The sequence below is a fragment of the Pelodiscus sinensis genome, chromosome 24 (genome assembly GCF_049634645.1).
Source record: "Pelodiscus sinensis isolate JC-2024 chromosome 24, ASM4963464v1, whole genome shotgun sequence".
In the NCBI taxonomy this organism is placed as follows: Eukaryota; Metazoa; Chordata; order Testudines; family Trionychidae; genus Pelodiscus; species Pelodiscus sinensis.
In genome coordinates this window covers 23,697,239-23,719,677 of record NC_134734.1, presented here as the reverse complement: position 1 = coordinate 23,719,677, position 22,439 = coordinate 23,697,239, and the positions used below count along the sequence as shown (strand labels likewise).

Here is a 22,439-nt window from a genome sequence, read left to right as displayed (position 1 = left end):
GCAGTGTCTGGACATTCAGAATGATGGAGCAGGGACCAGGGTCCCGGAGCAGCCGGGCCTAGTGAGACTTGGGGTCCCGGAGCAGCGGGGCCTAGTGGGAACCGGGGTCCCGGAGCAGCGGGGCCTAGTGGGACTTGCGGTCCCAGAGCAGCCGGGCCTAGTGGGAGCCAGGGTCCCGGAGCAGCTGGGCCTAGTGGGAGCCGGGGTCCTGGAGCAGCGGGGCCTAGTGGGAGCCGGGGTCCTGGAGCAGCCAGGCCTAGTGGGAGCCGGGGTCCCGGAGCAGCCGGGCCTAGTGGGACTTGGGGTCCCAGAGCAGCCGGGTCTAGTGGGACTTGGGGTCGCGGAGCAGTCGGGCCTAGTGGGAGCCGGGGTCCCGGAGCAGCCGGGTCTAGTGGGACATTGGGTCTTGGAGCAGCGGGGCCTAGTGGGAGTCGGGGTCCCGAAGCAGCCGGGCCTAGTGGGAGTCGGGGTCCCGGACCAGCCGGGCCCAGTGGGAGCCGGGGTCCTGGAGCAGCCGGGCCCAGTGGGAGCCGGGGTCCTGGAGCAGCCGGGCCCAGTGGGAGCCGGGGTCCCGGAGCAGCTGGGTCTAGTGGGAGCTGGGGTCCCGGAGCAGCTGGGTCTAGTGGGAGCTGGGGTCCCGGAGCAGCCGGGCCTAGTGGGAGCTGGGGTCCTGGAGCAGCCAGGCCTAGTGGGGGCTGGGATCCCGGAGCAGCTGGGCCTAGTGGGAGCCGGGGTCCCGGAGCAGCTGGGTCTAGTGGGAGCTGGGGTCCTGGAGCAGCCAGGCCTAGTGGGAGCCGGGGTCCCGGAGCAGCCAGGCCCAGTGGGAGCCGGGGTCCCGGAGCAGCCGGGCCCAGTGGGAGCCGGGGTCCCGGAGCAGCCGGGCCTAGTGGGAGCCGGGGTCCCGGAGCAGCCGGGCCCAGTGGGAGCCGGGGTCCCGGAGCAGCCGGGCCCAGTGGGAGCTGGGGTCCCGGAGCAGCTGGGCCCAGCTCCTCCTCTCTGCTCCCACGTGTCTTGCTCTCGCTGGGCGCCCAGCGAGGGGGCTGTGCCCCGAACAGCTCGTCAGCCGCCGCTGGGCTTGGCAAAGCAGGCGATAATGGATCCGGGGGGGGGGCTCTACGGAGATGCAGCCACTGGAGGGCAGATGTGTCTCAGTTCCCTCTGCACCGTCCGTGCCTAGATCCCCCTTCCTGTGTCCTCTCCCGACCCCGATACGGCAGCAGCAGGTGCCGCCCCGCCCCTCCCCTAGCCGACCCTTGACACCTCTTCCTCTCTCACCCGGCGTTCGCACCCTCAGCCCCCCCTCGGCTCCGTGCGCTGGGCGCCGTTCCGGGCTCGGAGGCAGAGCAGGGGGGTGACTGTTCGGAGAACTTGCTTCAGTTCCGGTGCCGGGGAGAGTGGGGACTAGTGGTTACTCCAGCCTGAGCCCAGAGGCGGAGCAGTCCAAGCCCTTGTCTGCGCCCAACACCTGCCTTTCGGCGCCAAACAGCGAGAGCCTTTTGCCGGGAAGAACGCCCCGTCCTGGCAAGCAAAGGGTGCCGCCCTGCAAGAGACTTGACAGCCCTGGCCCCGCTCCCCGGCCGGAGCGCTGCACCCCAGCCCCACTCGCGGGGGTCGGAACACCGGGGGCAGGGGTGGGTGGGCCTGGATGAAATGGGGGGACAGGGCCTACTCAAGCCAGCCGTGGGTGTGCCACGGCCACAGGGCTGGGGACGGCGGGCTGGGCCAGGACCGGCACCGCCCAGGGTGGCAAATCCGGCTGTTCTAGCCACATGCCCCGTCCCTGGGGGAGGGGCAGGGGCATGAGGATTGTGCCGGCGGGTGAGAGCTCGGAGCTGGACTGACTTGGCCCCTTCTGCCCAGCACGTGGCTTGACACGTCCCCCTCCCCACTCCCGCCGGGGCCCAGCCCTGGGCTGCCTCTCGGGGGGGGGGGAGGAAGGGGCCTGATCCCAGCCCCCCACTCACAAGACACAACAGACACGTCCGGCTCCAGCCCTTTATTGTGCGCCCCGCGGCCGCGCCGGACTCAGACTTTGCGGTTCCTCTCGTCGGCGCACTCCCGGAAGAACTCGTCGCACAGCTCGGCCGCGAGGGCCAGGAACACGGCGTACTCCTGGAAATCCAGCTCCGCGTCCCCGTCGGCGTCCAGGTTCCTCATCAGCTGCTGCAGGCCGCTTTCGTCCACCTGCTCCTGCAGCGGGGAGAGGCGGGACCCCGGTCACGAGGGAGGAGCGCGCAGGGGTCACAGCGCAGAGCCGGGTGCCAGGCCAGCTGGGTTCTGTTCCTGGCTCCCGCCAGCGGGCGCTTATGGAAGTGGCCTGCCCGTGACTCAGTTTCCCCAGAGGATCCTTTGCAAAGTGCTTTGGGAGCGACGGAAACACATGCCCCATCGGCCGCTACTGTTATTTGGGAACCACACCGGCTGCGTGTCTGCTCAGCCGCCATCGGGCCAGGCTGAGCCTCCGGGCCCAGCCTTAGGGGCCCCCCGCGCCCATCTCCCTTAACTTACCCCCACAAAGCTGGGCATCTCCGTGAGCAGCAGCTCCTTCATCTCCGCCTTGCTGAGCTTGTACCGGTCGCCCTCCTTGGCGGAATACTTGTGGAAGGTGCCGACCAGCATGCCAAGGGCCTGCTCCAAGGGGGACGCCATCCGGCAGACCCGCGAGGGTCAGGAAAGAGCGAGGCGGGTGACCCAAGGCCCTCAGCCTGGCCGAGGGGCGTCTCCGAGTGACGCGTGGGGAAGAGATTCCCAAGAGCAGACGCTGCTCTAACCGAACGAGGCCCGAGGGGACCCAAGTGCTGGGAGCCACAGCGAGGGTCCTTCGGCCTAGAAATAAGGCACAAACTTTGAACCCACAGCGGTGGAGTCTCCATCACCTGGAGTCATAGAGCCACAGATGCCTGAGGCAGGCAGAGCCCTCAGGAGTCATTGAGTCCAGCCCCCTGCCCAAAGCAGGAGCGACCCCGACTCAATCATCCCAGCCAGGTCATGGTCCAGCTGGGACTTAAACACCTCTAGGGATGGAGACTCCACCCCTCCCTCGGGAACCCAGCCCAGGGCTTCCCACCCTCCCAGGGTACGTCTACACTAGCCCCCTAGTGAAACCTCCTGTCCAAGGGCCCCCCGTTGACTCAGAGCGCCAGATGAAGACTAGGTGCCGTCCTCAAACCATGGGATGAGGGTTAAACTGGTCACTCGAAGGAGGGGGTTCATTTTGGAATCGCCCTTCTCTGCCGCGGGCAGTTCTTCCGGGCTAGTCAATTTCCAAAATGGCGACCGGCCGGGAACATGCTAATGAAGCGCGGGATATTTAAATCCCAGGCTTCATTTGCAATTTCAGTCGCCCTCATGAGCCTCCCTAGTTCGAACTGGGGGCTAGTGTCGACGTAGCCCTAGGGAAAGAGTTTTTCCTAATCTCCAACCTAGACCTCCCCCACTGCAACTTCAGCCCCATTGCTCCTTGTTCTGCCATCTGCCCCCACTGAGAACAGCCTCTCGCCTGCCTCTTTGGAACGTCCCTTCAGGGAGCTGCAGGCTGCTCTCAAATCCCCCCTCGCTCTTCTCCTCTGCAGACTGAACAGACCCAACTCCCTCAGCCTCTGCTCGTGGGTCACAGGCTCCAGCCCCCCAATCATTTTGGTCGCCCCCCCGCTGGACCCTCTCCAATGCGCCCACGTCCTTTGTGTAGTGGGGGGCCCAGAACTGGACGCAACACTCCAGATGTGGCCACCCCAGAGCCGAATAAAGGGGACTGATCCCTTCCCTGGATCTGCTGGCCACGCTCCCCCTAATGCCCCCCAATACGCCGTCAGCTTTCCAGACTCAAGGGCAGGGCCGGCCCACAACATTCTGGCACCTGAGGAGGGAGCTCAAATGACGCCCCCTGCCCCCTCGCTTGGGCCAGCACTTGGAAGGTCTCCTGTGCCGTCCTTCTCCCCCCGCGCTGGGCATCCAGAGCAGAGAGGATGCAGCTGCACCAGCCGCAGACACGTGTTCTACACTGGCTCCTAGAGGCGCCACCCCCAGTCTGGCACCTGAGACGGCCGCCTCAGTCGCCTCATGGTAGGGCCGGCCCTGTACAAGGGGGTGCTAGCTGGGCAGCGTCCCACGGCGCCAGCCTATGGGGGTGCCTGATGGCAGCTGTAAGGGGCGCCGAGCCGGCCCTGGCAATGAATGAAGACGAGGTGCCGTCCTCAAAGCCCGGCTGGAGTACGTCTCCACGGCAGGGAAGCCTCACGAGAGGCCCGAGCCGGCTCCCCGAATGGAGAGGCGCTGTCTGGATGGGGAGCCCCAGAGGCGGCGGGGAGGGGCTATTGCGAAGTAGCCGCAGCGCCTGCACGCGCCGGCTCTGGACATGGCGACTCGGGAGCGGGCGGGAGGGTTACCGGCGTCGGAATGAGCCGCCCGGGATTCCGCAACGATCTCAGACTCACGGAACGGCCGGGCAGACGCTCGCAGGGTTATCTCGGAATAACGGTGCCGTGTAGACGCACCCCAGGGGCCAGGCCTGGGGCCGGCGTGGCCCTTTCGGGCCCGGGAAGCTCGGAAGCTACCGGAGCAGCGGGCAGGGCTCGGAGAAGGGCCGGGCCGCTCTCAGGTCCGTCGATGGAGCAAACACCCACTTTATCGGGTGGCCTGGCCACAACCTGGCTCTCTCCCTGCCACGGGCTCCAGGCGCGCCTGCCGGAATCGCAGCCTCGGGCCTGAGCCGGAGAGAGGGACGCGCCGCCCGGCCCCGCGGGTCTGAGCCTGGCGTGGGGCCAGGCCTGCGCCTGACGGGCGCCCGAGCCGGGCCGGCTTCCCCGGGCCTCTCACCCGCCTGAATTCTGTGGGGCCGGCTCCGCTAACACGGAGGCCTCCTGCCGCGGGAGGCCTGGCAACCAGCGGCCTGTGTGGACGAGGGTTAAGCCCGTGGCAGGGCTCTTCCCAGCCTGGCGCGCTGCTGCAGCCCTGCCCCGCACAGCGCCCAAGCCGGCCGTGAGGAGAGAAAAGCCAACGTTCCCCCCCTGCCTTCGTTAGCAGAGCCCCAGGACGGCCGCCCCCCCGCGCCCTGGGACCAGGGGCCGCCCCGACGCCCACGGGGAAAGGCCGGCTCGGGGTGACGCAGCCAGGCCGTGGCAAGGAACCCAGGCATCCCGGCCTAGGCTGCTCCGGGGGCCTCTTTCCCCTGGAGGCGGGGGGTGGATTCTGCCTGAGAGGAGGGGTCGGCGCCATCCCCAACCCAGCAACCCCTGCCCAGCCTCTGAACCCCGCTCCCCGCCCCGGGCAGAGCTGCGCTCTGAGCGCGCCCCCGTGCTGCGGCTGGGGGGGGCTGCACAGCTGGGCCAAGCCCCCCACTCCGCCCTGCCGGGCGCCCCGGCACCAGCCACCCTGCGACTCGTCCCGGGAAGCTTACCCGGCCCGGCGGAAGGGCCCAGCAGCGAGGGAGGGGAGCACAGGCAGTGGGGAGTGTGGTTAGATCCCAATGGGACGCAGGCTGCTTCCTCCTGCCGTGCTGGGAAACCCAGCCCTAGCCGCCTCCGAATTCCCCTTCGACGCCCTGGCCCCAGGGCCCTGCCTGAGCGCCTGCCTCCTGCGCCCGGCCTGAGCGCCCGCCTCCTGCGCCCGGCCTGAGCGCCCGCCTCCTGCGCCCGGCCTGAGCGCCCGCCTCCTGCGCCCGGCCTGAGCGCCTGCCTCCTGCGCCCGGCCTGAGAGCCTGCCTCCTGCGCCCGGCCTGAGCGCCTGCCTCCTGCGCCCGGCCTGAGCGCCTGCCTCCTGCGCCCGGCCTGAGCGCCCGCCTCCTGCGCCTCGGTGCCGTGCGGGCTCTCCCCGGGCGGCTGGGTCGGGTGGACACACTCAGGGCCTGCCCGGTTGGTGGGGGGTTTGGCCCCCGGCAAATGCTGCACGTCACTTGCGGTTTGCAGAACGGTCGGCTGAACGGGCCGGGCTAAAGCCCCAGTCGGGGGGTACCTGCCCCCCGGCCCGACCCCCAACCCCCGGCCCGCACAGCGCAAGGGCCTTTTCCCCTTCGGGCCCGGGGCTGCCGTTTCAACCCGGGATTTTAACGGCGGCCGCGCCCGTTCACCAGCTCAGACCTGCCGCCCGCCGACGCCGGGAGCCCGACCTGTCGGGCAGGTATTGCCGAGCCGGGGCGGCCCCATTGGCCGCTGGAGACGCTCCGTGCAGGCGCGCAGAGCGGGGCAGCCGTACGGGAGGGACGATCCCCGAGAGCGGGAAGGGCCGGGCTGGCGGGATATGAGCCACCGGTCGCCGCCAACGGCCTGTGAGAGCGGGACAGAGGCCCCCGGGGAGGGTCGGCCCCGGGCTGGCGCCAGGCGCCCGGAAAGAGGCGGCGAAACTGGAGAGGGTCCCACGAAGAGCAGCACGCGCGGTGCCAAGTCTGGACGGGCCTTTCTCAGCGCTTGGGCCGCGGGCTCGGGGCTCGCCCCCCCCGCCAGGAGCCTGCCCTGGCACTCGCGCCCCCCAAAGTTGGAGCAGCAGCGCCAGCCTCCTGGGGGGGCTCCAAGCCCACAGGGGGAGGCCACAGGGCGCTGCCCCGCCCCCGCCCAAAGGAGTGGGAACAGTAGTCTGGGGGCTTTCCCCTCTGCTCCCGTTGGCCAGAATCCCAGCCAATGGGAGCTACAGGGGGCGGTGCCCCCCATTCCCGTCCTGCCCAGACCCTGCACCCCCCCCCCGGCATAGCCCATTGGCCTGCAACCCCCCCCAGCATAGCCCATTGGCCTGCACCCCTCCCCCCCCGGCATAGCCCATTGGCCTGCACCCCTCCCCCCCCAGCATAGCCCATTGGCCTGCCTGCACCCCCCGGCATAGCCCATTGGCCTGCACCCCTCCCCCCCCAGCATAGCCCATTGGCCTGCACCCCCCCCCCCCGCATAGCCCATTGGCCTGCACCCCCCCCCCCCAGCATAGCCCATTGGCCTGCCTGCACCTCCCGGCATAGCCCATTGGCCTGCACCCCCCCCCCCGGCATAGCCCATTGGCCGGCCTGTCAGCAGGGCTGCGGGTGGGTTTGCTCTCCGTGGGGCAGGTGCATCAGTCAGCCCTGGGTGGGGGGGCTGGAGTAAGCAGGGCGTCGGGGGGGACTGGCCGGGCGTCGGGGGGGCCTGGCTGGGCGGGGGGGCCGGAGTAAGCGGGGCGTCGGGGGGGCCTGGCCGGGCGGGGGGGCCAGAGTAAGCGGGGCGTTGGGGGGCCCCAGAGAGCCGGCAGGCGAGCATCAGGGCCCTTCTGTGGCTGCCCCCCACCGCCCATCACACCTGCTCCAGCAGCGGCTGGGGGGGCGAAGAGCCACCCAAGGCGGGGTCCCGGCCCCCGAGGCCCTGCCCAGGCCAGAGCACGCAGGGACCTCGTTCTCCTTCGCTGCCTGCGTCACCGGGAACCAGCGGGAATCATCTGGCTCAGAGTTTCCAAAACAACCGCCCCCGGGCTGGGAATTCCCCGCCCGAGAGGGGGCCGGGGGAATTGCCGCCTGCGCCTCGAGGGCTAATTAGCAGGAAGTTAGCGGGGAGCCTGGCGGGCCGGGCCCCCTCCCCGGGACAGAGCACGGCTCGTTACCGACGGCCCCGGAGCCGGGCGCAGAGAATCGTGTTCTCAGACACACCCTGCCGGAGCCTCGCTCCAAAGACGTTTATTGGCAGCCCGGGGTTCCCGGGACACGCGGGGCCGCGCGCGGGGCTCTGCGGGGTCACTTCTTGCGCGGCACCTTCTGGCGCTGGTCCAGGAAGAAGTCGTTGAAGCCCATGGCCAGGCAGGCCAAGCAGCAGGCGTACTCCTGGAAATCCACCTCGCTGTCCTGGTTCGCGTCCAGGTCGCTCAGGATCTTCTGCAGTTCAGCCTCGTCCATTTGCTTCTGCCAGGGGCCGGGGAGAAAGGCCGGGTTAGCTCGGCGGCCCGGCGAGGGCGCTGCGGGGCCGGCCGGGCCGTGCTGGAGCATCCCACAGCCGGCGACCCCGGTCTCCCTCCCTCCTCCCGTTCCCACTGGGGATCACTGGGCAGGACCCGGCTCCAGCCGCTCAGAGGAGCGTGCAGGACCCGCCCCACCCGGCCGATCTGGGACAGGCCACTCCACAGACCAAGAGTGCGACGCACGAGGTTCACTTTCCCTTCCAGAGCTTTCACCAACGTGCCCTGCCTGCACGCGGGTCAGGCTCAGCGCACACTGGCCCCATCGTGCACGTCTGAGCGGCGCCCTCCGCACAGCGAACCACCCAACAGCCTCGCGCAGCCTGGCTCACCGACTCGGGCGCTCTGACCCCCTCTAGTGGCCGCCCCGCATCCGAAGGGCTGCTGCCACCTCCCGGCTCCTGGGAGCATGAGCGGAAAGTCCCCAGGTTCTGTTCCCACGTGGGACCGGGCAGGGCCGTGTTCCACACAGACCGCACAGCGTCTGCCACGGGGAGATCTCACTGGGTAGCCCTGATGCGGGGAGGGGCCAACCTTCGTGCCAATGGAAAAAGCCTCACAATCTGGTTGAAACTGGTGGATTTTCTGCGGCTTTTTTTTAAATTGTTTCTTTTCATTTTTTAAATTTGATCATTTTGGAAAATGCAAATTATTTGATTTCCAAAATCAGGGGGATTCTTTTATGGGAGGGAGGGGAAGGGTTTCCCAAAAATGAATAGTTTGACAATAAAAAAAATGCTCTTTTATAAGAAAAAAAGCCCATTTTTTAAACTGGCCAATCAGAATTAGGAAGGAAGAAAGGGAAGAAGGAAACAAGGAGGGAGGTAGAGAGGGGGGAAGGAGGGAGGAGGAAGAAAGGGAGGGAGGAAGGAGGGAGGAAGGAGGGAAGGGGGGAGGAGGGAGCAAGGGGGAGGGAGGTCCACGAAAGTGCCTGACGCCATGTACATATTCTGTGATTCTCTAAGGCGCTGCAGGACAATGGGTTGGTTTTTAGGCTCCTGGAGGGGCCCCCTTCCTGGCTGGGGGTCGCACCCCCCCCAGCGACTCCTGTGTCGGCCTTTCCCCCCACTTACGCTCCTGCAGACGGGCAGCTCCTTGGTCAGCAGCTCCTTCAGCTCGGCCTTGTTGAGCTTGTACTTGTCGCCTTCCTTCCCCGAGTACTTGTGGAAGGTGGAGACCATCACGCCCAGCGCCTGTTCCAGGGGGCTCGCCATCGCAGACCGCTCCGGAGCCTGAGGGGTGGGGGGGGTTAGAGATGGGAGCACAGGGGACCGGCGGCGTCCTCCCGGTCTGGGAGGGTGAGGGTGGATCCCGAACCCAGCTCCTGCCTGCTGGAGAGGGATTGGCATGCTGGGACCGGCCCAGCCGTATGTGTGGGAGAGAGCCCCACAGCTGGGCACCTCTGGGGGATGGCTGCATAGAGAGGAAAACGCAGCTCTGGCGGAGAGGCCGGGGGGGGGGCAGCTCACCTCAGTCAGCGCAAGTCCTGGCAGCCACAGAGCGCAGACGCAGGGGCACGGTGGGGACCTGCCATTTATACCCTCTGAGCCCTGCTGCTCCCATCGCCTGCCGCTGCCAAGCCAGCCAGTCCCATGGGATCTCCCCCCCAGCCCCCCTGCAGCCCAGCCCCTCTAGCTGTGAGGGTTCTCCCCAGCCAGTCCCCCTTCCCGCCCCTGCCACCGCCCTGGCTGCGCCTAACGAGCCATGTGATCTCGTTAGCAGAGGGTGGCTGGCTCTTCACTCAGGCCATGGCCTCCTGCGCTGACAGGTGGGGAGGTGCAATCCACCGGGTTGAGATGCAAGCTGACACCTGGGTGTAGTCAGCAGGGCAGGAGGCCAAGGGCAGCTCCGGGCCAGCCAGGGCTCATCACCCCCCCCCCCCCCCCGCATGGGCAGGGAGAGGAGGGTCTCACCGGGGAGGGGCCACCGCCAGGTGGGTGCAGAACCGGCTGGGTAACGGTTCTCAGAGGCGTTATTCACGGTTCACAGCCACGCTGGACGGGCAGGACAAGGGGGGCTCCGCAGGGTCTGTTTGGGGACCGGCTCTGTTCAGCATCTTCATCAAGGGTTAAATGACGGCACAGAGAGGACTCTTATTGAGTTTGCAGATGATCCCAAGCGGGGAGGGGTGGCGAGTGCTCTGGAGGATGGGTCAGAATTCAGAATGATCTGGACACACGGGAGAAATGGTCGGAGGTCAATAGGGTGAAGTTCAATTAGGACCAATGCAAAGTGCTCGGCCGAGGAAGGACCAATCCGTGTCTCACACACAGAATGGGAAGGATCCTGCAGAGAGGGACCTAGGGCTCAGAGAGGACCACACGCTCAATATGAGTCAGCAGTGGGACGCTGTTCCAAAAAAAGCAAACCTGATTGTGAGCTGCACGAACAGGAGTGTGGGGAGCCAGACCCGGGGGGTCGTTCTCCCGCTCTGCTCTGCACGGATCAGGCCTCAATTGGAGAACTGTGTCCAGTTGTGGGCCCCACATTTCAAGAGAGATGTGGAGAAATCGGAGAGGGTCCAGACAGCAACAAGAATGAGGAAAGGTCTGGAGAACAGGAGCTGGGAGGGAGGCCGAAAGAACTGGGCTTGTTGAGTTTGGAAAGGAGAAGGCTGAGAGGGGACATGAGAGCGATTTTACCTAAAAGGGTTTCACAGGGAGGAGGAGGAAACGTGTTCTCCTCGGCCTCTGAGGACAGGACAAGCAGCAAGGGGCTTAAACTGCAGCCAGGGAGGTTCAGGTTGCACATTAGGAAAAAGTTCCTGCCTGTCAGGGGGTCAAACACTGGGATACGGTGCCCAGGGGGGTTGTGGAATCTCCATCCCTGGGGATATTGAAGAGCAGGTTGGCCAGACGCCTGCCAGGGATGGTCCAGACGACGCTGGGCCCTGCCGCGAGGGCCGGGGACTGGGCTTGGTGCCCCCTCGAGCATCAGGGTTCTGTGGTCCTGTGGCCCCCGGCGCCGCTCTGTGCTCTGCCAGACTGGGTGGGTGAGCTGGGAGGGTGTCTGCTCCTCCTCTGTAAGGGCCGGGTGGGAGTCTCTCTGCTCCCAAGCACAAAGCCCCTGGCTGGCTGTGGGGCGCAGGGATGCCGTGGCAGGGAAGGGCCGGGAGATGCGCCTGGAGGAGCTGCCTGGGGCTACGGGGCTGGCCCCTCCCGGAGTCACTCGGCCGTGGGTTCAGCCGCAGGCGGTGCGGAGGTCCAGCCCGTCTCCAGCCATGAGCCAGACCACGGCTCAGTCCCAGGGAGCCAGCCCCCTGGGCCCAGCCGCCAGGCCGCAGGCGACCACGTGACTCGCCCCGTGTGGCTTGTTCCTGCTCCGAGGGCCGTGGGGAGCGGCGCCCTGCAGTGCCTCTGGGCAGGGCGGAGAGGCTGGGTCCTGCTGAGCTGTGGAGCCCCTGGGCCGCGGGAAGCAGGACTCGCCCAGCGCCTCACTGCAGGCCGGGCGACAACCCCCCCAGCAGCTGCAGGGAACTCCTTAGCGGTGACGGGGAAGGCCCTGGCTGCAGGCCATGGTCAGCAGGGCCCAGGGAGGCCAAGGGAGCCCTCAGCACAGCGACTCCCAGGCAGGCTGGCCTCAGACACGGGGACCCCGCTGGCACCCAGGAGCCCCCACACCCAGGGGGGCCCGCGCCCCAGAGCCCCGTCCAACAGTGCGGGCCTTATTCTGCTTCTTCAGGAGGGCCCAGTGGGCCCCCAGGTCCCAGTGGGCCCCCAGGTCCCAGGCCGGGCAGGCAGGGTTGTGGGGTGGGGCTGGCCCGCCCTGGCCGCCGGCGGTTCTGTCTAGCCGGGCTCTGCTGTTTGCTGAGCCGGGCGGCTGCTCCTGTGGGCTCGGCTCCCGCTGCCGTTTGCAACAGGTGTAAGCGGCTGTTTGCTTAGAAGGTGGCAGCCGGTGGCTCCCACGCCCCTGCGAGCTGCAGGCGTGAGTCAGGGCCGGGCTCTGTGAGCGGCGGGGTCAGCAGCAGTGCACAGGGAGAGCCTGCAGGAGCCCGTCTCCCGCCCTCCAGTCGCTGGTTCGAGGCCGGGCAGCGAGCTGAGCTGGGGGGGTCCTTCCGGGAGCAGCGGTTCCTCAGCCCACTGGCCCGTCTAAGGCTTGGCCCCAACCGCAGCGTCTCACCCGCTTCCCCCAGCCATGAAATCTCTGCCAGAGACGCCCAGCCCGGCTGCGGCAGCACGCAGTGGGAACCCCGCCCCGCCCCTGGAGCCGGTTCCAGCAGTTAATCCCCCCATCCGTTACAAACCAGGGCCTTGTTCCTACATGACCGTTTGGCTGGCTTTGTGCCACCTTGCTCCTCCGGGCTCACGGGCCAGGTTCCCTGGAAGCTGAGTGCTTCTGCGGCCCCCGTGGGAGATTCCCAAGCTGCCCAGCTGGTTAGCAGGGCGCCCACAGCGAGGTTTTGAGTTCTCTCAGTGGTGCACATTCACACGCCTTGGTGCACAGCATGACATTTATTCCGCACATGTGTAGAAAACCGGTGCAGGGGGATGGAAAAGATTAGAGGCCCCTTAGCACCTGGCGTTTTCTCCACACGAAGGCACCTAGACACTGTGATCGAGTCGCTGTGCACGTTGGAGGCCTTGTGTCTCCCCTGCTGGGCTCTCGACTGGGGGCGCTCGGGGCTGCAAGGCCCCGTGAGCTCTCTCAGGCCGGCGCTGAGCCAGACGGACCGATGCCGCCCTCGCGAGGGGGGCTCTCACAAATAGCCGGTGCGTGTCCCTCCCGCCCCCCGAGGCCCAGCCCGCACGGCCAAGAAGGGGGGGTGACCCCAAGGGCTCCGCAGCCCGAGCTGTTTGTTTCGTGACACTTCGCGCGCGCCGGGTGCACAGCCGGCCCCACGCAGGAGAGGCCACTGGAGCTGGGGCGGGAGCCGGGGCAGAGCCGTCGGGACGGCCCCTCGCTCCCGGCGCTAAAGCGAAAGGACTCGGGTCCCCAGCGCTGGCGTGCAGCAGCCCTCCGCCCTAAGCCCCGCACCGCAGGGTCGGGCCCGCTCCGATCCGGCTCTGCCCACGCAGCTCCGGGCTGTGCCGGGACCTGCCGTCCGCCCGTTCACCTCTCCGTGACTCCGGCTGCCGGGGGGGGGGAACGGGACTCGCACGCTCGAGGGCTGGGTCGGCTTCTCGGGGCTGAGCAGGAAGCTGCAGCAATTGCAGCTGGGACCCCGGCGGGGCGGGCGGGAGCGTGTCAGGCTGGCGGGCGTGGGGTGAAATCCACTGCTGGAGGGGGGCAGCGTGGGGCGGGGAGAATCGCCGAAGGGCGGCGTTCCCCGGGAGCCGCACCGCTGGGGCCCGTTCCCCCGGAGCCTCGGCAGTCTCTGCCCCCGCCCGGGCTGGGACATGGCTTAACCGCCCACCGGGCACATGCCCCGCTGCCCCTGCGCGCACCACCTGCCACCCGCAGCCGACACCCTGCCTTCTGCACGGCCAGCACTCTGTGGGCACGGAGCCGGGGCTGTCTCCCGCCAGCCCGGCCCTGCTGCGCACGCCCTCCGGACCGCCACTGCCTCTGCTGGGAGGAGTCAGCTGCAGCTGGACCGTGTAACATAGTGTGCTGGGCCGTGCGACACTGGCACGCTGGGCCGTGCAACACTGGCACGCTGGGCCGTGCGACACTGGTGCACTGGGCTGAATAACACTAGCATGCTGGGCCGTGTAACATAGTGTGCTGGGCCGTGCGACACTGGCACGCTGGGCCGTGCAACACTGGCACGCTGGGCCGTGCAACACTGGCACGCTGGGCCGTGCGACACTGGTGCACTGGGCTGAATAACACTAGCATGCTGGGCCGTGTAACATAGTGTGCTGGGCCGTACGACATTGGCACGCTGGGCCATGCGACACTGGTGCGCTGGGCTGGATAGCACTAGCATGCTGGGCCGTGTAACAGCATGCTGGGCCGTACGACACTGGCACGCTGGGCCATGCGACACTGGTGCGCTGGGCTGGATAGCACTAGTGTGCTGGGCCGTACGACACTGGCACGCTGGGCCGTGCAACACTGGTGCGCTGGGCTGGATAGCACTAGTGTGCTGGGCCGTACGACACTGGCACGCTGGGCCGTGCAGATGCAGAGCTTGCACACTGCGCTACCTTAAGCACTTCAAGCCCAGCCCGCCTGCCCCTGTCTCCCTGCCCACACACGTGCACCTTGGCCCGGTGCGAGGAGGTTCCCACAGCCGGCGAGCGAGTGGCCCCGCCTTGCACGAGGGCGTGGGAAGCAGCAAGCACCTGGACTCAGCAACTCCCTGCCCGGCCTCCCCTGAGGCTGTGGGGACACAGGGCAGCTGGCCCAGGGCCCATCGGTTTCTCCCCAGCTGCGGAAACACCCCGCACGCTCCCCCCCGGCCCAGCCCGCAACAGGCACAAGGGGGCCACCAACACCCCCCCAGGGGCAACCTACCTGGGCCCTGTGGATGAGCCGCCCCGCCCCGCCTGCCCCATGAGCTCAGAGCTGCAGGCTGCGCCGGAGAAGGCTCTCCCTCCGCCGGGGAGCCAGACCCCTGGGAGGGGATGGTGCTGGTTGAGGGAGGGGGTTGTGTGATGGGGAGGCTGGCTCTGGAGAAGCAGGAGGGGGCCCCCAAAGGAGGCCGAGAGGCGCCAGGCGGAAGGGATGAGGCTGGAGGAGCTGGCCCAATATTAGAATCAGTCGCAGAACTGGCAGGGCCCTCGAGAGCTCGAGTCCGGCCCCGGCCCCCACGGCAGGACCCAGCAGCGTCTGGACCATCCCTGGCAGGCGTCTGGCCAACCTGCTCTGAAATATCCCAGGGATGGAGATTCCACAACCCCCCAGGCAACTTATTCCAGTGTTTGACCCCCCGACAGGCAGGAACTTTTTCCTAATGTCCAACCTGAACCTCCCTTGCTGCAGTTTCAGCCCCTTGCTGCTTGTCCTGTCCCCAGAGGCCAAGGGGAACAATGTTTCTCCCTCCTTGTGACACCCTTTTAGATACTTGAAAGCTGCTAGCATGTCCCCCCTCAGCCTTCTCCTTTCCAAACCAAACAAGCCCGACTCCTTCAGCCTCCCCTCCCCGCTCCTGTTCTCTGGCTCTTTCATCCTTCTTGCTGCTCTTCTCTGGGCCCTCTCCAGTTCTTTCCTGCAGAGCTGGACACACTCCTCCGGCTGAGGCCCAGTCCGCGCAGAGCAGAGCGGAGAACGGCTCCTCGGGTCTCCCCACAACGCTCCCGCGGACGCCGCCAGACTCCGCTGGCTTTGTTTGTAAGTGTCACGCTGGTGACTCAGATCTAGCTTGTGGCCGGCTCTGCCGAGGGGTGCTGTGCGTCCGCTTTGTCCCGGATGCGTCCTTGTTTCTACTTGTTAAATCTCCAGCGGGCCAGGTTTTTTAAATGGCACAAAATGTCGGGGACTTTGCCCTGCAAAGGGGGTCGGGGAGGGGGCGGGGGCGGGGCACCTGCCTGTCAAATGGAACGTTCGGAGCCACACGCCCGGACCGTTCACGGCCGCTCTGCGCACGCGCCCCGGCCCCTGGTGGGAAAAGTGCGAGGCTGCGGCGGCGCCGGTGAGACCCAGGGCAGGTCCAATGGGGGGAGCTGGCTTCGGAGTCACCACCCTACTGCCCAATCGCTAGGTTATGTCCCAGCTCTGGGGGAGGGGAGGGGCGGGTTAGAGCGGGGGGGGGCTGGCTCTGGAGGAGGGGTGAGGGCATTGTTTGGAGTGGGAGGGCTGGGGGGGCTGGTTCAGGTTAGAGCGGGGGGGCTGGCTCTGGGGGAGGGGTGAGGGCATTGTTTGGAGTGGGGGGGCTAGGGGGGCTGGTTCAGGTTAGAGCGGGGGGGCTGGCTCTGGGGGAGGGGTGAGGGCATTGTTTGGAGTGGGAGGGCTGGGGGGGCTGGTTCTGGGTTAGAGCGGGGGGGGCTGGCTCTGGAGGAGGGGTGAGGGCATTGTTTGGAGTGGGAGGGCTGGGGGGGCTGGTTCAGGTTAGAGTGGGGGGGGGGCTGGCTCTGGGGGAGGGGTGAGGGCATTGTTTGGAGTGGGAGGGCTGGGGGGGCTGGTTCAGGTTAGAGCGGGGGGGGGGGGCCTGGCTCTGGAGGAGGGGTGAGGGCATTGTTTGGAGTGGGAGGGCTGGGGGGGCTGGTTCAGGTTAGAGCGGGGGGGCTGGCTCTGGAGGAGGGGTGAGGGCATTGTTTGGAGTGGGAGGGCTGGGGGGGCTGGTTCTGGGTTAGAGGGGGGGGGCTGGCTCTGGGGGAGGGGTGAGGGCATTGTTTGGAGTGGGAGGGCTGGGGGGGCTGGTTCTGGGTTAGAGCGGGGGGCTGGCTCTGGGGGAGGGGTGAGGGCATTGTTTGGAGTGGGAGGGCTGGGGGGGCTGGTTCTGGGTTAGAGCGGGGGGCTGGCTCTGGGGGAGGGGTGAGGGCATTGTTTGGAGTGGGAGGGCTGGGGGGGCTGGTTCTGGGTTAGAGCGGGGGGCTGGCTCTGGGGGAGGGGTGAGGGCATTGTTTGGAGTGGGAGGGCTGGGGGGGCTGGTTCAGGTTAGAGCGGGGGGGGGGGCCTGGCTCTGGAGGAGGGGTGAGGGCATTGTTTGGAGTGGGAGGGCTGGGGGGGCTGGTTCAGGTTAGAGCGGGGGGGGGGGCCTGGCTCTGGAGGAGGGGTGAGGGCATTGTTTGGAGTGGGAGGGCTGGGGGGGCTGGTTCAGGTTAGAGCGGGGGGGGGGGCCTGGCTCTGGAGGAGGGGTGAGGGCATTGTTTGGAGTGGGAGGGCTGGGGGGGCTGGTTCTGGGTTAGAGCGGGGGGCTGGCTCTGGGGGAGGGGTGAGGGCATTGTTTGGAGTGGGAGGGCTGGGGGGGCTGGTTCAGGTTAGAGCGGGGGGGGGGGCCTGGCTCTGGAGGAGGGGTGAGGGCATTGTTTGGAGTGGGAGGGCTGGGGGGGCTGGTTCAGGTTAGAGCGGGGGGGGGCCTGGCTCTGGAGGAGGGGTGAGGGCATTGTTTGGAGTGGGAGGGCTGGGGGGGCTGGTTCAGGTTAGAGCGGGGGGGGGCCTGGCTCTGGAGGAGGGGTGAGGGCATTGTTTGGAGTGGGAGGGCTGGGGGGGGCTGGTTCTGGGGGGGGCAGGGGCTGGGCGTTAGAACTTCTGGCTTCTCTCCTGTCCTGTGGGTGGGCAGTGGGGCTGTGGGTTAGCTCTGGGGGGTCCAGTGTCAGCTCTGGGAGGACGGGGGGAGCTGGCGCTGGGCAGGGCAGGGGACAGGGAGCCGGGCGAGCGGCGTGAGAGCCGGGGGGGGGCGGCAGAGCCCCGAACCTGGCGTGCACGGGGACCAGTTTGCACCGACCGGCACCAGGTGCCCTCTGGCTTGAGGGTTCAATTGTGGTCACGCCAGCGGGGACCCCTCGATCCCGCGCTGCAGGGCCCCTTCCTAGACAGTCGCTTCCCATCCAGGACCCCCATTCGCACCCCAGGGGCCGGCAAGTTGGAAACCCCCCCCCTTGACCAGCACCCGGGGGGGCTTCACCGTGCTGGAACCCCAGGGCCAGCCAGCGCCTGCAGGGAGTGTCTGGGTCCCGGGCACCAGCCAGGCCTGGCGCAGGTGGGTCCGACCAGCCCCCCGGGTGTTGCTTTGTTCTTTGTTGCCGGGTGAGAGGGAGCGTTTGTGTGTGTTCGCCTGCGTGTGTGCGTGCGACTGCGTGCGTGTGTGGATGTCCATGTGCGTGTGCTTGTGCATATGTGTGTGTGTACCTGTGTGTGTATCACCCCCGCTGCCTTCACACTGGATCCTAGAATATAAACCTCCCCACACCTGGGGGTCTGAACCCCCTACTGGCCCCCCATGCAGTGGGCTGGATTCCCCCTCCTCCCCCATGCAGTGGGCTGGCCCCACCTCCCCCATGCAGTGGGCTGGATTCCCCCTCCCCCATGCAGTGGGCTGGACCCCCTCCCCCATGCAGTGGGCTGGATTCCCCCTCCCCCATGCAGTGGGCTGGACCCCCTCCCCCATGCAGTGGGCTGGCCCCACCTCCCCCATGCAGTGGGCTGGATTCCCCCTCCCCCATGCAGTGGGCTGGACCCCCTCCCCCATGCAGTGGGCTGGACCCCCCTCCCCCATGCAGTGGGCTGGACCCCCCTCCCCCATGCCGTTGCTGGTCCCAGGCCCAGCCAGGCTTTGCAGTGCTGGTGGCTTTGCTCAGTGAGCAGCAGGGAGCGGCACCGCCCCAGCTTTGTGGTTTCCAGGCAGATTCCAGGGCAGTGACTCAGCCGCCCGCCCCACTGCCAGGAGAGGGGCCCTGCCCAGCCCAGCCCCCTCACCTCTGCCCTGCCAGGTGCCCCCTCCCCCGGCTCAGCCCCCTGCACCACGGCCAGAGGGGCCCGGGCCAGCCGCTGCCATGGACACACTGGGCGGGCAGTGGGGGCGGCTGGGGGGGGCTGGGGGTTCATGCAGGAGAAGCCCGGCCCCAGCTCTCCTCCGTGCTCACGGCAGGGACTGTCCTGGGGGCAGGCTGGGGAGCGGGGCAGCTGGGGGCCGGGCGATGCCGGTGGTACCAAGGGGCCAGCTTGGGCCCCGGCTCCAGCTCAGGTAGCCTGAGCCCTGCTCCCCGCCAGTGGAAAATCCCCATCACGGCACCCGGGCCAGCAGCGTGGGCGGTGCCGGAAACTGGTCCTGCTGCTGGGCTCTGAGACAGGAGACGCGGGATCCCCTCCCCCTCTGCAGGCAGGGCCCCAGCCCCGTCCCCGCCAGATCCCCCCGCCCCGGACCCCGTCCCGATTTCCCGCAGCCTCCCGTCCCCTCCTGCGGCCAGAGAGGGGCACCAGTCTTACTTGTGGGGTGCACAGCTAGGGTAACAGCTTGGGGGGGGGGGACCGGCAGGGCTGGGGGGGCAGGGCTGGGGGGGTGGGAATGAGGGGCATCGGCAGGGTTGGGGGGGCAGGGCTGGGGGGGTGGGAGTGAGGGGCATTGGCAGGGCTGGGGGGGCAGGGTTGGGGGGGTGGGAATGAGGGGCATTGGCAGGGTTGGGGGAGCAGGGCTGGGGGGGTGGGAGTGAGGGGCATTGGCAGGGCTGGGGGGTGGGAATGAGGGGCATTGGCAGGGTTGGGGGGGCAGGGCTGGGGGGGTGGGAGTGAGGGGCATTGGCAGGGCTGGGGGGGTGGGAATGAGGGGCATTGGCAGGGTTGGGGGAGCAGGGCTGGGGGGGTGGGAGTGAGGGGCATTGGCAGGGCTGGGGGGGCAGGGCTGGGGGGGTGGGAATGAGGGGCATTGGCAGGGCTGGGGGGGCAGGGCTGGGGGGGTGGGAATGAGGGGCATCGGCAGGGTTGGGGGGCAGGGTTGGGGGGGTGGGAGTGAGGGGCATTGGCAGGGCTGGGGGGGCAGGGCTGGGGGGGTGGGAATGAGGGGCATCGGCAGGGTTGGGGGGCAGGGCTGGGGGGGTGGGAGTGAGGGGCATTGGCAGGGCTGGGGGGGCAGGGCTGGGGGGGTGGGAATGAGGGGCATTGGCAGGGCTGGGGGGGCAGGGTTGGGGGGGTGGGAATGAGGGGCATTGGCAGGGCTGGGGGGGCAGGGCGATTGGCAGGCACCCCACACATGGAGCGACTCTCACCCGGGGGGGGGGTGCTCTGCCACCTGCTGGAGCTGGGAGGGACAGCCCCCCATCCCACTCCAGGGGGAGGGGCAGGAGCAGCTCAGGAGCATGGGGACGACTCTGCAACCCCCGAGCCTCTAGCGCCCCCCCCCCACCAGATGTAAGAAAGGAAAAGACGGGTGCCACACACGCACGCACGCACAGCAACCACACTCTCCCGCACACACACACACACACACACACGCACTCTCCCGCACACACACACACACACACACTCACTCCACCCCAGGGCTCTGTGATTGGCTCCCAGCCAGCAACTGACAGTTACACAAGGCTTTTGTGGGGGGGGGGGGGATGAGTCACCAGCCCTGCTCACACCAGGCCTGCTTTGCAAGGCTCCCCCTCCCCCCCCCATGTCCATGCTGCCCACCTCGGCCTCCCCCATCAGCCAAAGCCCAGGGACACTCTACTGACTCCACCCGGGGTATGGCACGTGGGGGGGGGTCAGTGCCCCCAGGCGCTGGGGGCTGCTGCTGCCCCCACTCCAGTGATGGCAGAGGGCCTGGTGCCAGTGTTTGCTGACACCTAGTGGCGGCACTAGAGCATGGCAGGCGCCTATTTTAATAGTGCCTTGAGGGGGAGAGAGCGCGCGCACGACCGCTGCCCTCTGCTGGGGGACATCAGAACTGTCCATCCCTGTCCGAGCCCCTACACTGCACACTCCAGCTGGAGATTCTCCAGTTGCTCACACTGGCTGTTAGAACAGAGGTAGCGGGTGGGTTCCCCGGTGCGCTCTGCCCCGCAACAACCCAGCTGTGGCGTCTGCAGCATCACAAGGTGGCGGGGCACTGAGGCCTGCCGGGAGAGCTCCGTCCAGGCTGGGAGATGGGTGACACACCAGGCCGGGGGCAGAGGGGATGGCAGGGTCGGCCTGCGCTCAGCCACCGCCGTGAGGAACCCCCGGTGGTCACCACAGCCCTGCTGGCTCTGCTGCGCCGCAAGGGGCCAGCTGGCAGGGGGGTCAGGGAAGAATCAGCACTTAGGGGGCTGCCAAAGTGGGCGGGGGCAAACTCCCCAAGGCCCAGTTCCCAGCTCTGCCCCAGAAGCCAGGCCCTCCAAGGCCAGGCCTGTCTCTCATGGCAGGGGGTATTTAGACCCTGGATCTCCCTGGCCTGGGGTGACCCCCCACATCTCTTGGGGTCCCCCCTGTACTGAGCTGGAGCCCCAAATCCTTCCCTGGGGGGCACAGAGCGCAGGGCCCCCAGAATCAGCCGTTGCTGTCCAGATCCCTCCCGGTGCGGGCGGGAGCCAGTGGCACCCTGTGGATCCAGCCCCTCACACCCCGCGCTGAAGGGACTGAGGCTTTTATTACCATTCGAGAGGGGCTGCGAGGGGACGCCTGGGTCCGTTCCCAGCTGGGGGAGGGCAGCAGGGCAGGTGGGTTAGAGCAGGGGCCTGTGAGCAGACTCCGGAGGCCCATGTCTGAAGTGGGGAGGAGACCGACTAGCAGCTAGATCAGAGGTGGGCAATAATTTTTGGTGGGGGGCACTCCAAGATTTTGGTAAGTGATCCAGGGTCATGCTGTTCTGGGGGGGTGCAGGGTCTGGCATGGAGGCGGGGTGCAGAAGGGTGCTCGGGGTAAGGGACTGGGGTGCAGGAGGGACATGGGGTCTCAGAGGGTGTTTGGGTGGAGGAGGGGTTGTGACCTGGGTCAGGGGATTAGGGTGCATGGTCAGGGAGGGGGTGGGGGTGCAGGAGAGGGTTCTGGCCTGGGGGAAGGGCGTGGGGGGGTGCAGGGTCTGGGAGGGAGTTGTCCCCTGGGGCAGGGGGTGCAGAGGGTCGGATGGTGGCGGGGGGGTTGGGGTGCAGGGGGGTCTCAGAGGGTGTTTGGGTGGAGGAGGGGTTGTGCCCTGGGGCAGGGGGTGCAGAGGGTCGGATGGTGGCGGGGGGGGTTGGGGTGCAGGGGGGGGTCTCAGAGGGTGTTTGGGTGGAGGAGGGGTTGTGCCCTGGGGCAGGGGGTGCAGAGGGTCAGATGGTGGCGGGGGGGGTTGGGGTGCAGGGGGGGTCTCAGAGGGTGTTTGGGTGGAGGAGGGGTTGTGCCCTGGGGCAGGGGGGGCAGAGGGTCGGATGGTGATGGGGGGGTGTCAGCCGACGGTCAGGGCAGTGTGTGCGTGTGTGTTACACCCAAGTCTTCAACTGCTGAGACACAAAGTCTCGTTGCAGCGGGCAGCCTAGGAGGCTGGAGGGCGCCCCGAAAAATAGTTTAACGTCCGTGACTTTACTGCTAGGACCGAGGTCCCGTCGCAGAGGGCAGCCAAACAGGCTAACAGACGCCCCAGTGTGTAGGAAGAGCTTATTACACTTCAGATTTTAGCTGCTAGAATTCATAATTCCTTCGCAGCGGGCAGCCCAGGAAAGGCTGAGAAGTGCCCCAGTGGACCCTGTCACCTGGGAGTGACACAGATCCAAACGCCCAAGCTCTTCCTATAAAACTGTCCCTTTATGACCGGCTGAAGTTCTTTTGTTTGTGTTCGGTTCGGGTACAGCAGCACGGGTTCAAGTCAGAAGCTTGACACGCACTGGCTTATTTATAGGGGAAAGACAGAGAAAAGAAATAAAGAAACTTGGTTCAGTGTGTATATATATATATATATAAGTGAATGAGGGCACCCCACTTATTCCCAAAGTTTATAGCTAAATCACCTTACCAAAGGCAGTTTACAATAGAAATGAAGCAGTTTGACTTAAGAAAACTATAATAAAGTAACTAACTTACAACAGAGAGACAATTAGAGTGTACACATAAAGAAAACACATTGCAGGTACAATTCTCACCCCTGCCTTCCAGACTTGGCGTGGCCAGCGTCTTTCTCTCAATCCCTCGGGAAGAAGTAGGGCGAGGTTGGGCGTCCCACGTACCTCGGGAGACAATCAATACCTGCCAGCAGGTGTAGGTGATTGGAGCTCAAATTGGGTGGGCAACTCAACCCTCTTTATACCCCTTGGGTCACATGGGCTTCTTCCTGGTCT

At 67.0% G+C, this 22,439-nt stretch overlaps 2 protein-coding genes across 3 annotated transcripts; both read right to left on the bottom strand.

Moving 5' to 3' along the window:
- Positions 1-1,981: 1,981 nt before the first annotated feature.
- On the bottom strand, positions 1,982-7,399 carry S100A2 (S100 calcium binding protein A2). 2 transcript variants are annotated; one of them, XM_075907837.1, is made up of 3 exons: positions 7,254-7,399; positions 2,509-2,826; positions 1,982-2,190 (listed from the first exon to the last, which is right to left on the bottom strand). In XM_075907837.1, exons 2-3 carry the CDS (start codon positions 2,647-2,649, stop codon positions 2,026-2,028), a joined length of 306 nt encoding a protein of 101 aa, XP_075763952.1. In that variant the 5' UTR covers positions 2,650-2,826; positions 7,254-7,399; the 3' UTR covers positions 1,982-2,025. The 2 variants fall into 2 exon arrangements, with proteins under 2 accessions (XP_075763952.1, XP_075763951.1); XM_075907836.1 differs by lacking the exon at positions 7,254-7,399 and adding an exon at positions 5,396-5,681.
- A 209-nt stretch (positions 7,400-7,608) lies between these two features.
- Positions 7,609-9,525, bottom strand: LOC142819611 (protein S100-A4-like). Its single transcript, XM_075907838.1, has 3 exons — positions 9,369-9,525; positions 8,973-9,131; positions 7,609-7,846 (listed from the first exon to the last, which is right to left on the bottom strand). The coding sequence occupies exons 2-3, from the start codon at positions 9,111-9,113 to the stop codon at positions 7,682-7,684; spliced, it is 306 nt and encodes a 101-aa protein (XP_075763953.1). The 5' UTR covers positions 9,114-9,131; positions 9,369-9,525; the 3' UTR covers positions 7,609-7,681.
- Between the last annotated feature and the right edge of the window lie 12,914 nt (positions 9,526-22,439).

Coding starts and splice junctions, on each gene's coding strand:
- S100A2 (XM_075907837.1), bottom strand. CDS start 2,649: ATGGCGTCCCCCTTGGAGCAGGCCCTTGGCATGCTGGTCGGCACCTTC. Junction 2,191..2,508: donor AGATGCCCAGCTTTGTGGGG/GTAAGTTAAGGG, acceptor TCCCCGCTGCAG/GAGCAGGTGGACGAAAGCGG.
- LOC142819611 (XM_075907838.1), bottom strand. CDS start 9,113: ATGGCGAGCCCCCTGGAACAGGCGCTGGGCGTGATGGTCTCCACCTTC. Junction 7,847..8,972: donor AGCTGCCCGTCTGCAGGAGC/GTAAGTGGGGGG, acceptor GGCCCCTGGCAG/AAGCAAATGGACGAGGCTGA.